General features: G+C 40.6%; 1 protein-coding gene across 1 annotated transcript in view; it reads right to left on the bottom strand.

Moving 5' to 3' along the window:
• The window catches only part of vwa1 (von Willebrand factor A domain containing 1), a 38,387-nt gene that overhangs the window by 19,960 nt on the left and 5,910 nt on the right, over positions 1 to 12,517 (bottom strand). The window contains exon 2 of the mRNA XM_020517524.2: positions 8,115 to 8,678. Coding sequence (XP_020373113.1) covers positions 8,115 to 8,678 — 564 coding nt within the window. The remainder of the gene's footprint in view (positions 1 to 8,114; positions 8,679 to 12,517) is intronic.

The following is a 12,517-nucleotide window of genomic DNA, read 5'->3' as shown; positions in this document are numbered from 1 at the left end:
AGCTTTGCTCCTCCACAAATCTGAGTCTCACTATTGATGAAATATTTTGAGTCTTGTGTTTCTTCAAAAAAAAAGTGGATAAATAACTAATTTTTGTGTTAAGATGCTGGGGTTAAAAGGCTGCCAATCTTCAGAGAGATTGCAATCAAGATATTAAACAACACATTGATTACACTGCATTTAAATTTAGTCATAACTCATTCATTCTTGTTATTTATCGGTAGCATAGCCATAATAGTGCACATTCTATGCCTTGCTAAGTCTAAACACTAGCATTTTCAGCTAACTTCCTAGACAACGGGCGTCGGATATGTTGATAAAACTGTAAAGTTTATGGAACATGCATGGACTAACACAATGAGACAAGTTATAAAATAATCCTGGCAATAGTCAGAAGTTGGAAAATAAAACAGAAGGAAGAGATCTAAGAAGTTGAGCTCAATGTCCACTATTGTGTCATTTTTTTATAGTTAACCATTGCTGTCTGATGTCTATATGTCCATGCAAAATTTAATAACTAGGAATTTGGATGTCTTTGGCTTCTGCATCAATGACCTTCATTTCTAGTACATAGACAAGGACTGTGACCTCTTTCTATCTTTGCTCTCAATACAAAATGGAGGACCTCACCATTCTCCATCTTGAACTTCATCTCTCTTAATTGACTTATTGACTTATTGACTTAATCTGTGTCCTTTCGCCACTTCCTGTTCCCATCTGCACCACATACCATATTGATACAGATTGTACTGGTAATGTGACCTGATAAAGAAGTGAGACTCTCAAATTTTAGTATAGAGAGTGAGGAGGCAACTGAATCTTGATTTTGCTTTAAGGATAATGCTTGGATTACCCTGGAAGGAGACATTGACAGTAAATAACTGTTCACTCTCTGTCTGTAAAGGCATAATCCCATTAAGCATTTGGCACAATATCTGGGAAAATGTCAGATTCTTCAGCTTGCTCATTCTTTGCCTAGGTAACTTAGATTTAACAAAAGAAAAGGAAAAACACTCAGAAAAACTGCAGACAAGACACCAGGTACCAATGATAAAAAGAACTGGTTGTGAGGTCCACATCTATCAACATGGCGCAAAGGCAGGGGCTGGCAGTAGAATTCAATACCATAGAAGAATTATTTTTGTACAGATTTATAGTAATGAATGTTTTTCAGGATCCTGAAAAGTTCTGAACCTAAACCCCAACAATCACATTAATTCAAACTTTCCATTAATACCTCACAAGCCTATCATGGATTTATACAGCTCATGTCTCGGGCCTATTTCAAAAAAGATTCTTCAGCTAAATTTTGTCGAGAGATTGAAACAGTCAGACAGACAGAGGGAGAGACACACCAACAGAGAGAAGCAGAGGAAGTGTGCGAGGGCAGATGAGCAGGCAGATTACATACATAGAAAGGAGAGGGGGACACTCTTGGAGGAAGTCTGGATGTTGTAAATGTTGCAGCTTCAAAATTAAAAAAAGGGAAATGAAGCTTCAGGAGGAATGAGCCAGAATTCGTGGCTGAGAAAACACAACAGATGATCAGACAGATGTTGTGTTTGTAAACCAGGCCCCCATCCTGAAGCAGCTGAAAAATGCTAGCTAGGAGTGGGAAGCAGCAAGTCACAGTTCACTGCAATTAAGGCTGAGGGTTCCAGCTGCTACAATGTGTGGTGTGTACTTACACGTCAAGTCAAGAATGTCATGTACAGTATAACAACATGCCCTGCAAACTAGTCCCTCTATGGCACTGGCCCTCACATGTCTCAAGAATGCAGTCTAGGACTGGGGGAGGTGGCAGTAGTTGCTTATATGAATCCTATGTCTTCCTGAATAAATAATTCACATCATTACAGAGGAGGACAGTTGCTCAGCTCATCTTAATTTGCCTACTTATCCTGATCACCCCCTTGGCCATTGCAATGTCCAGTTGTCTCTTAATTGATTTCCGGAGTTTCTTCTCCATCCCACTCTGTGTGAAGGAGGACTTGCTGATATCAGTCCAAAAATAAACCTTGGTTGATCAGTTTTACCTTATGCTTGCAATTTAAAGTAGCATCCCAGATTTACTTCACACTCACAATGTCTGAAGACTACGGGAAGAGAAGTTGGAGCAAAAGAGTTGTATCAAGCGTACCAATGGTCATAGACAGGTTGAGAAGGATGAGGGCAGATGGCATACAATTGATGTCAGTTGACAATTTATTTTCAGTACTGTGCCAAGGGTTTGAAACATGCAGTCACAGGAAACATGGGCCTGGATTCCTAAAATTTGTTCAGAATTACTATCGTTTATTTCACAACCTTATATACTTTATATATTTCAATAAAGTCTGCTTTATTCACCATCTTTCAACTCCGAAGAGCCCGTCTCCTACTGAGTAAAGCAGTATTGCTTCAGAGAGTGAAAAATGATTTGCAGACTCATGATGATCAGCAGCTGCTGTTCAGAATTATTCGTGGAACAAATTCTAAAGCCATCAATTCGCCACACAGTTTAAAAACCAGTAACTGCTTCAGAAGCATTTAAAATGGGAACTTGTAGAATTGGACAATTGAGGGAGATTTGCCAAACAACAGTGTATGAAGACTTTTCATACTTTGTATTCTTCACACATAACTACATCATTTCATTACAGCTCCCCATTGGGTTTCAGTCTGGCTTTGCCACTGCCAATGTTCAGCATGTTTAAATCATTGGAAACATTACTTGAGCCAAATGAGAGTTACTTTTAATTAAGTCAATCACTGCCAAGGTTGGGGGGGTGGGGGGTGGAGCTTGCCAGTTGCAGGTGTGATGTCCAAACAGTAGTCAATAAAGGCCTTGAAGAGGTGGTTCTTCGGAGAGCTAAGAATTACAAAATAGGAACAGGAGTTTCAGACACTTCTTATTCAATTTGTCTGGTAAGCGAGAGCCAGCATTGTGGTGTCCTTGGCAGAACAGCAACCAACAACTGGCAGCATGCATTTTAGACAGCCATACAAAGCAACAACTGTTGTAAGACAATGTTTAGCCAATGATTTTTGAATTCTGAAGTCAATAGGATTATACAGCCCTATAGCTACGCTCCCTTGTTTCCCCTTTTCTTCATTTACATGCTCCTCCTGGGCCTAATTGTCTAAAGGCAAATCCCCAATGTTATGGGAAGGCTGGGAAAATTGGAAGCCTGGAAACATTGGAAGGATGGAGAATGTGCTAAATTTAACGACAGGACTTCATTAGAATTCTGGAAGCACATTTCACGCTAATCAGATCAAGTGGTACGAGTGAGGAGGCCAGCGGTACAAATTCAAAGCTGTGGAATGGAGAAGAAGGGGGGGGGAAAGAGAGAGCACAGACATGGGAAAGAGAGATAGTGGGATGGTATAGAGATCTGAGAGAAAGAAGGGGATCACAACAGAAAGACTTAACCAATGGCAATGGGGGAGGCGGACTGGTGAGAGAAGGGAAGATCTCCTGCTTGGCTCAACCCACAAAAGAGGTGTTGGAAAAGGATGTGTGTTTATCTCCATCAATTGTAATGCCCTCTGGATGCCTTCTCAAGCCCCAGGAACCTCAGCCTGCATCTGTTAAGCATTGCTGCTGAAAAGTGAAGCACGCAGCCTCACACATTTAATGTGATGACCAATGGTCCCTTGTGAAGCTGGTTACTTGACAACACCCAATCTGAACAAGTTAAACCTTCGTGCGGGATTGTTTGCAGGGGGGGTTGGGTTTCCCATTTTTATTTTTACAATTTTAATCACCCCGCCCAGTCCCATTCTCAAGAGTTAATATTCCACATGCACTAAGATGAATGACACACAGTTGCACTCATCTGTCACGTCTCGTAACCCCCTTCATTATCACGGTGTTGTCAAACTATTGGTATGATACCCCATCCTGGGTTGGCCACAATTCACATCAGTTCAACATCATCACCTGAATCCATTAGCTATGGAAACCCAACTGTTTTGAAGCCCCATTTCTACTTGATACCAAGATAAGCATCTCCCTTCCCCTTGATAACCACCGTAAACACTGAACCCCTCAATCCAATGCACCTCTGCTGGTCTCCCATCCTTCACACTTCATCTTATTAAAAACTCTGCCACTTGTATGTACTGCTGCATTAGGTCCTGTTCACTCACCTCTTCTATGCTCACTGGTTGATATTCGCTCCTGATCCTGCAGCACTACAATCTGAAATTTATAGCTTCATGTTTAAATTCCTTCATAGCCTCTCAAATTCTAAACCTATAAAGTCCTACAACCCTCTGAGAACTGTATTCTGTCAACTCTGGTCTCCATGCATCAACCATTCTCTCTATTACCCTACATGGTCAGCTGAGTCTTCACCTGCCTAGGTTCAATACATTGCAATTCCCTCCCTAACCCTCTGCGTTTCTCTCTCCTCCCTTAAGACCATCCATAAAGCATACTTTTTTGACCAAGCCTTCTGTCATTTGTTCAAACGCCTCCTTTGGCTCAGTGTCAGTTTCTTTCTGATGACTGTCCCGACAGTGTACTGAGACGTTTCCAAATTATGATTTTTTTTTTAATTCACAGGATGTGGATGTTGCTGTCTACAGCAGGAATTATTGCCCACTTTTAATTATTTCTGGGAAGATGGTAGTGAGCTGCCTTCTTGAACTTGCTACAGTCCTACGATTACTATTTACTGTTGTGTTCTGATCTCGGCGCCCAATAATTAAAAGGAGGATACGTGGGCTTCACCCATGCCCTGGGGCCAACGTCTTTGTGCTGTAAACTCCTCATGTGTTGCACTTACTTGTGCTCCATCTTAGAACGGTCCTTTTGTTTTGAATACTCAAATATTGGCATAAAACCTGGCCAGATGAGTAAAAGAATTTCATTATTAGGTTTTTTTTGCTCTGTGAACAGGGTCAGCACTGGGGAGAATGGTGGAGGCGGAGGAATTAAATATCAAGTGTCTTGACTTAGCTGAAAGCTGAGTAATTAAGCCACTAACAAATAACCTTTAGAATCCTTTAATTTTAATTTATAGTTGGAGTAATCCCAGTTGGAATAACAGCATTTTCTGTTTCAATTCCTTGCCGTGCAATTCAGGAAAATTGGAGATCAGACACAATGAACCATAGTTAAACATCATTAACAATTAAAGGGAAAGGATGTAACTTGCAACTTATAGGCATCTCAAAGGGGATGATTCTTCTGATGTGAAGTGTTCATATAATCTAAAGGCACTTTGACCTTACTGTTTGATTAAGCAAGAGAGTCAAACAGAGGGAGGTTTCTTTTTAAGTCTTGTCCTCATTTTTCAAGATTCAGTTTTTGCTGATAGGGGAAGGAGTCTGACTCACATATAAGGGAGACCCAGGAGCACCATGTGAATTCAAGTGCTAAATTCAAACAAACCCGCTTTTGGATGATGCAAGGGCCTTGACCCCAAATGGCAGGAATCACAAAATGTGTGGAATAGACATAAATGGTCTTAAAGGGTGAATATGGATGAACTAACTTTCATTCTTTGATGATTTCCTCAATCCTCCGACCTTTAGACAATAAAATAAAACTTCCAAATAATCAGTGAAACTTTTGAACTGACACTCTGCTGTATTGCTTTGGTTAACAAACAAGATGGTGTAGCATATGTTCTTGCAATGTTAACAGTGGATTGTTGACAATTCCCCAGTGCTTTTTATGATGATTGGCCAAGTTCCTGAAGCTCAATCACCTCAGCAAGGGTTCGGAGTTCACAATTTGATTGACAGGTTGAAGAGTCTAATAAAAGATTTTGAATGTGGATATTGTAGAATATGCTTGTTCTTAAAAGTGACACAATGCTTGAAATTTAAAAGTTTTGAATGGGCTTTCATAACTAGGGAGTTTGTTTTACTATCAAGTCTGTTTAGCGAGAGCTATATTAAATTTTTAGAACTTTATTCTATTTCATCTCCTCTTGGCTCCTGAGGTGTGTGCATAGTGGATACTGGGTGAGTTGGCATGTGGGTGAAGGAGACCTGGAGTTGGGTGGGGAATATGAGTTAGCAGTGGAATGGCATGGGAGGCATAAGGACCCATGGGAGGTGCATGGAGTACAAGGAGGTATGACAGGTGAAGGCGAGAGGGCTTAAAATAACCTGTCACAACTAGGACAAAATCCCAGAGACTAGAGGTGGTTTCCTAACAGGCCTGCATTCACATATTGCTGGGGTCCACAGCTGCCAGTGATCTGCTTCAAGGATCAGCAGGTCTGACTCCGTCTCATATCCAAAATCCTAGAGCAAACACAGTGTGTCAGAGCACCTTTTACCAAGACAGATTTGGTGAATCAGAATATTTTCTTACTTGATTTACTTGTCACAGAAGCCAAACTCCCAACCCAGAGACTCTTGAACTCTATGCCTCTCTCTCCAATTACATTGTGAGCTGCTGCAACTTGTCCTGTAAGTCTAAGTGAATACAACAGCCTATTTTCCTGTGCATGGTATAACATACTATTGCAGACCAACAGCAAAGAAAACATGAGAAATAAGATCATTGTATTGAAGGTGAATTAAAATGCCAGTTATATGTCTTCAAGGCAGTTCAGCTACGTATAAGTTATGAGTCTGTAATTTAGGAACGTAGCTGGCAGTTTAAGACCTACTCTCATATAAAGGACCCTTTAGTACAAAAACTGTAATGGTTAAGAGGTAGCTCATCACCACCTTCTGAAGAGCAATGAAAGATAGATAATATATGTTGGGCTTATCAGTAATGCCATATCCCACGACAATCTTTCAAAAAAAAAGTCACATGGAGCCAACTCTGTCTCATTTAGTGGTTCAGAACAGGAGACACTTAATCCAACAGCAGATCATACAACCCACTAAACTCTGGATATGAAAAGAACTATTATGCTCATTAATTTAAGATAACAAGGTGTAGAGCTGGATGAACACAGCAGGCCAAGCAGCATCAGAGGAGCAGGAAAGCTCATTAATTTAAATGTATTTCAATCAATCATTCTCCATACAACTCACCAAAGACACCAAGGTGAAATCAGTCTTTGAGGTACCTGGTTCCACACAGCGAGTTCTGTGCTGGGTATTTGCTCAGCTCCTGTTTACACTTTAAAAATATTCCTATGATTTTTGAATATTATTTGGAACACCGGCGATACCAGGGTTAGTAATAAATAGAGTTCTTATCCACATTTTTACTCTTTGCACCTCAAGCTAACCTGCTCCCATCCCTCATCCCTTCTAGTTAACCTATTTCTTCTCTCTCTAAAGAAGCCTTCCTAGTAACTGTAATTCAAGGATCTGATAACAACAGCCTGTGCTGGGGAGATATAGTTTCAACTAACTTAAATGTTATCAAATTATGCTGTAATGGTATTCAAATTATATTATCTAAAATAGTGCAGCTTACAGAAATATCATCCTCCCTAATTCAGATGGTGGAAAAAACTGTTTCATTAGAATATTCCTGCAACTTTGCACAGAAATATTTCTCCTTAAAGTTGTCTTAAATACATTTGTTTCCTTGAATACTTTAGTGGGCAGTGTAATCCTAAAGTGATCGACTTGTGCCCTTTTACCATGGACTCCAATCACATGATAAATGAAGAACTAAATGCCTGCATGATTTATCAGTAAATAAACTTCTTCAATTAATGTTTCTAAGCAAATAAAAGCTCCTCATTAATAAGAGATAAGAGATTGTCTGCCAACAGATTCTGTATTTACTGAAGCATGGATAATCTCCATCCCCAGTTACAGCAGCTGTTCCATTTACAGACTTGTACAAAAACTGCCTGCAACCGCATCAATAGACTACTGAAGAAATCAAAAAGTCTTGTCTTATACTTGATGCAAAGTATTTCTAACTTTCAATACGACCTCAAGACAAGCAGGTCATCTCCAATCAACATACAGCATCTAGCACTAAATGCCTGGGATTTTGCCTCCTGGTTATTGTAGAACTGCACATGGACAGTCCTAGGAGCTGCTTAATCTCTCATGACAGTCACTGAACTGCGCACATAGGGGACTGAGGAGATTCTGGACCGTTCAGTGACAAATGAAGATATAGGGATTGGAGAGAACATACCACAGATGCAAGTGATTGAATGGAAGTAGTGACCAAAGCAGTGATGTACCTAGAATTTCATTACGCAGCTCCTCAGTAATAACATACATATCATCCGGATCCACGTAATACAGGTGTCTTTCTGATGGTTCACTAGCTGCCGCCTTCAGTTCAATGTAATTGCCCCTGCCCGTGCTAACGATGAAAATTGTAACTCCAAGGTCCTTTAGGAGCTGGATGGGCTCAGATATGTCGTCTGATGATGCCCCATCTGTTAGCCATACCAGGACTTTCGGAACATCTGGTCTGGCGCCAGCTTTCTGTGTGAACATGGTGTCTTTGGCATGGATCATTGCTTTGCCGGTATTGGTATCGCCCAGTTTCTGCTTCATGTTCAGAAGAGCCCACTGGAGAGCAGTGTCCGACATGTATTTGTTAAAAGGAAACTCCACCACTGGGTCATCACTAATGTGCACAAAACTGACTTGCACATCGCTGGGTCCTATGGTGAATGGCTTCAGTAACTCAACAACAAACTCTTTCAATTCAGTGAACTCATAGGGCAAGATACTTCCAGAACTGTCCATCAAGAAGAGTAAATCTCCTTCTGCATCCTCTACAGAATATTCAGCCCCTGAACAAGGAGGGAAAAAGAATAGATTAAATTAGAATAAAGGCACAGCTATCAACTGAGCTGAAACATTAACTTGTTCTTCTCACTGATATTGTCCAACCTGCTGGATGCTTTCAGCATTTTCTTGTGGATTTTATTGTGAATCAATATTAGCATTGGCACAGTATCAAATTCTATTTAAAAATGTTACAAATGACTCCTGCACTGATACGTCAAGATGTGAGAATGATCCTGAGAATCGTTAGGTTACAAGTCAGAATATATTATCCTGACACTACAGCGGTCAATAGTGAGTCCAGTTCTAGGGTAGGAGAGGCAATTTTGATGACCTTCCTGCCAAATGGATATTGATGCATTTCTTATGGGTTGATTAGACAACAAAAGCATTTCTGGCTGCTTCCAACTTCAAACTTGAGTCAAATGCCTTTATTTTAAATTGACTGGAAGCCAAGAAGCTGACTGTTGACCTGTCTCCATTGAATTGGATATTGACAGGATAAGCTGTCAATCTTCTCTCTCTAATCATCCACCCCATTTAAATAGTCTGCTCAAACGCAATCAACCCTGTGTTGTGCTCAGTAGGAGACAATCATTTACTCATCCAGCATCCTCTCTGTATGAATGAACGTACTTGTCTCAAACTGTTATGGTCTGTGAGAACCACAATTCTGTTCGTCCCGGCTATTAGGTTTAATTCTCCTACATGCGATTAACTGTTTTCATACTGAATTACAGCAAATAAATAACCTGAATGCGTTCAAGTCTAAATATTCAATTATTTCAAAATGGTGACCGATAGCTGATTGGCTTTATCTTTGAGTTTTTCCTTTGTTTTTATGGCATTAGTTGAGATTTTGTATGTGATAGCTTTCTGTGAATTATCACATAATTGCTATTAATTCCTACCAAGGACAAAATGGAAAGGAATACTGCACAATCTTTTTTTCAGTAAAATGATCTACTCTTCTAAGCAGGAAATACTACGACAAGGAAATGGAATAAGTCAGCACTTGACAGCTTCGGTGAAAGTTCACAGACCTGAAATGTTAACTCTCTCACTCTCTCCACAGATGCTGCCAAGACCTGCTGAGCATTTCTGGCATTTTCTGTTGATGTCTCTTGATGCCCTAGACAAATTAATCCCTCATCCATCATTGGTAACAAATGATTACCCAGCCACTTATTTCACTGTTGATTGTAGGAGTCTAAGCAGAAAGTGTCTGTTTGTTTAATACAAAGCTCATTGCAATTCAAAACTATTTAATTAGCTGTAGGGCACTTTGAGGTTCTGGAAAGCAGCTCCATGAATCAATCCTTTACAAACCTTTAGCTAAAGGAGGGAGTTCCCGACCCCTGGATCAAGAGATCCGGGTTCAAGTCCCACCTACTCCAAAGGTATGTAATCACATCTCCCAGCAGGTTGATTAGAAAAATAGGTTTAATAAAAAATTTAAAATAAAAAGAATTTAGAAGCAGAAGGGAGAATATAATTCGGTGGATTTAGGTACTTTGAAGGCTTAGGTTATGGGTGAGGACTGTGTCATTCTTCTGTGAGGTACTGTGGTACCCTCTCTGTCAATCCTGTTAACTGTCATACCGCACTGCCACATTCACTGGCTGTAGTTTGGTTCATTCTCCTCGATTTTAGTCTGACATTTGTAACTGGCAGTGTATTAGAGAGGCTTTATACGGCTGAACTTCATAGTCAGAATCAAAGTTTCCAGAGTGGCCTTTAAAAGAAATACAAAACTCACAGCTGCGATTTAATGAAATAAAAGTTAAATCTGGAACAATAAGTAAATGTAGTAGTCAGCATTCCAAGCGAGGACACACAAACGAGAATTGATGGTAACACAAGCTGCTGGTAGGGCTGACTAACAGACACACAAAAGATTTATGTTTGGCCCCAAGCAGTGTGTAAATGCGTAAGAAGTGACTCTATTGTGCTTGAAGCACAATAATATATGATTCATTCAACTGGAGACAATCTTACTACATACACAGCAGATCAAAGCCAGGCACTCCCAGTACACGCAAGCCAGTTAGCAGTGCCTTTTGTCTTGTGCCCTTGTCACCCTACAAATCAATAGGTAATAAAAACAGAAGTTGCTGAAAAACCCCAGTTCTGAGGAAGGGTCACTGGACCCGAAACGTTAACTCTGATTTTGCTTCACTGATGCTGCCAGACCTGCTGAGCTTTTCCAGTAACTTCTGCTTTTGTTCCTGATTGACAGCACCCGCAGTTCTTTCGGTTTTTAATCAATGGGTTAAAGTCGCTTTCAATAAAAGTTGGTGTATAAAATAATTGCCTTTGCCGTACTTGCCCAAAATAAAAAAGCGACAATGTACACAATCAGTAAGTATTTTTTTAAAAAATCAATCCATTAAGACATGTGGCAGGTGGGACTTGGGCGCAGAAGTCTTGTCCCAGAGGTAGGGACACTATCACGAGAATCCTAGTTAACAGTGACAACTACACGCAGTCAGTGAGATAATCGCAGCTCACAGATTGCCGTTGTTTTAATTATTTGTTTATAAAGCCTAAGCATGTTCATACACTTGATGCGCTGGATTAGGAATGCACTCCACGAGAGGTTATGATTTTTTTTTTCTCCCTTTCTCATGAAGGTTGTTTTGTTTAATTTGTTGAATTTTGTTTAATTATTTGTGTAGGAAATGCAGAACTTTGTATTTCAGATATTCAGCGTGAACGTCAAGCTGGTATAGCACCGGTCAGAGGCAGAGCAGAACTTCGTCTAGACTGCCCACAAATTGATTCTGATATAATGCGATAGTTCTGTTCTTATGCGATCTCGCGTTATTAGAAAATCATGCAATAACCGCGACGTTTAAAATGATGGGGATGGAATCGCATTGTAACCGATACAGGTAAGGAAAGTTTGCGTTCTACAAATAGCGTTCCATAATTCTTCAATCGCATTGCAACAACACGCGTTATGTCAGAACCGACTGCATTACACACTCACAGCTCAGGTACAGCAAAGATTAATTCTAGAGTAAAGGTGATGAACACACGAATCAGGGCCAGTAGGTTATTCAGCAACATCATGCCGATCTGATTGTAACATGAAAGCCCTACTCCTGCCAATTCCCAATAACATCTCACCCCTTGCTCAACAAGACTCTCTCCACCTCTGCCTTTTTCAAGAAGTGAGTTCCAAAGACTGTCAACCCTCAAGAGAAAAAAAAATTTGCCCAAACTCTGTTTGAAATGGGTAAACCCTACGTTTTAAAGAGTGACCCCTAATTTTGGAATCTTCCATGAGCAGAAACATCATGTCCACATTTACCCTGCCAAAACTCTTCAGGATTTTATGTATTTCAATCAATTTGCCTCTTAGTTTTCTAAGCTCCAGTGGTTATAAGCCTAGCCTGTCTAACCTTTACTCCAAAGGCAGCTCTCCCTTCCAGGTATTAGTCTAGCAAACCTTCTCTGAACTGCCATTTAATTCCTGCAATAAATAAGGTGGCCGGTACAATGTACAGTACACCAGATATGGTCTCACCAATGCCCCGCACAATTGAAACATAACCTCTCTACATTTATCTCAGCTGAGGCTTGGGGACTGCTTTGCGGAACACCTATGCTTGGTTCGCACTAAACAACTGCACCTCCCAGTCGCGAACCATTTCAACTCCCCCCTCCCATTCCTCAGACAACATGTCCATCCCGGGCCTCCTGCAGTGCCACAACGATGCCACCCGAAGGTTGCAGGAACAGCACCTCATATTTCGCTTGGGAACCCTGCAGCCCAATGGTATCAATGTGGGCTTCACAAGCTTCAAAATCTCCTCTCCCCCAACCGCATCCCAAAACC

Source organism: Rhincodon typus, chromosome 31 (assembly GCF_021869965.1).
Source record: "Rhincodon typus isolate 14 chromosome 31, sRhiTyp1.1, whole genome shotgun sequence".
In the NCBI taxonomy this organism is placed as follows: Eukaryota; Metazoa; Chordata; class Chondrichthyes; order Orectolobiformes; family Rhincodontidae; genus Rhincodon; species Rhincodon typus.
The sequence above is the reverse complement of the archived record's forward strand: the minus strand, read 5'-3'. Positions and strand labels throughout refer to the sequence as shown.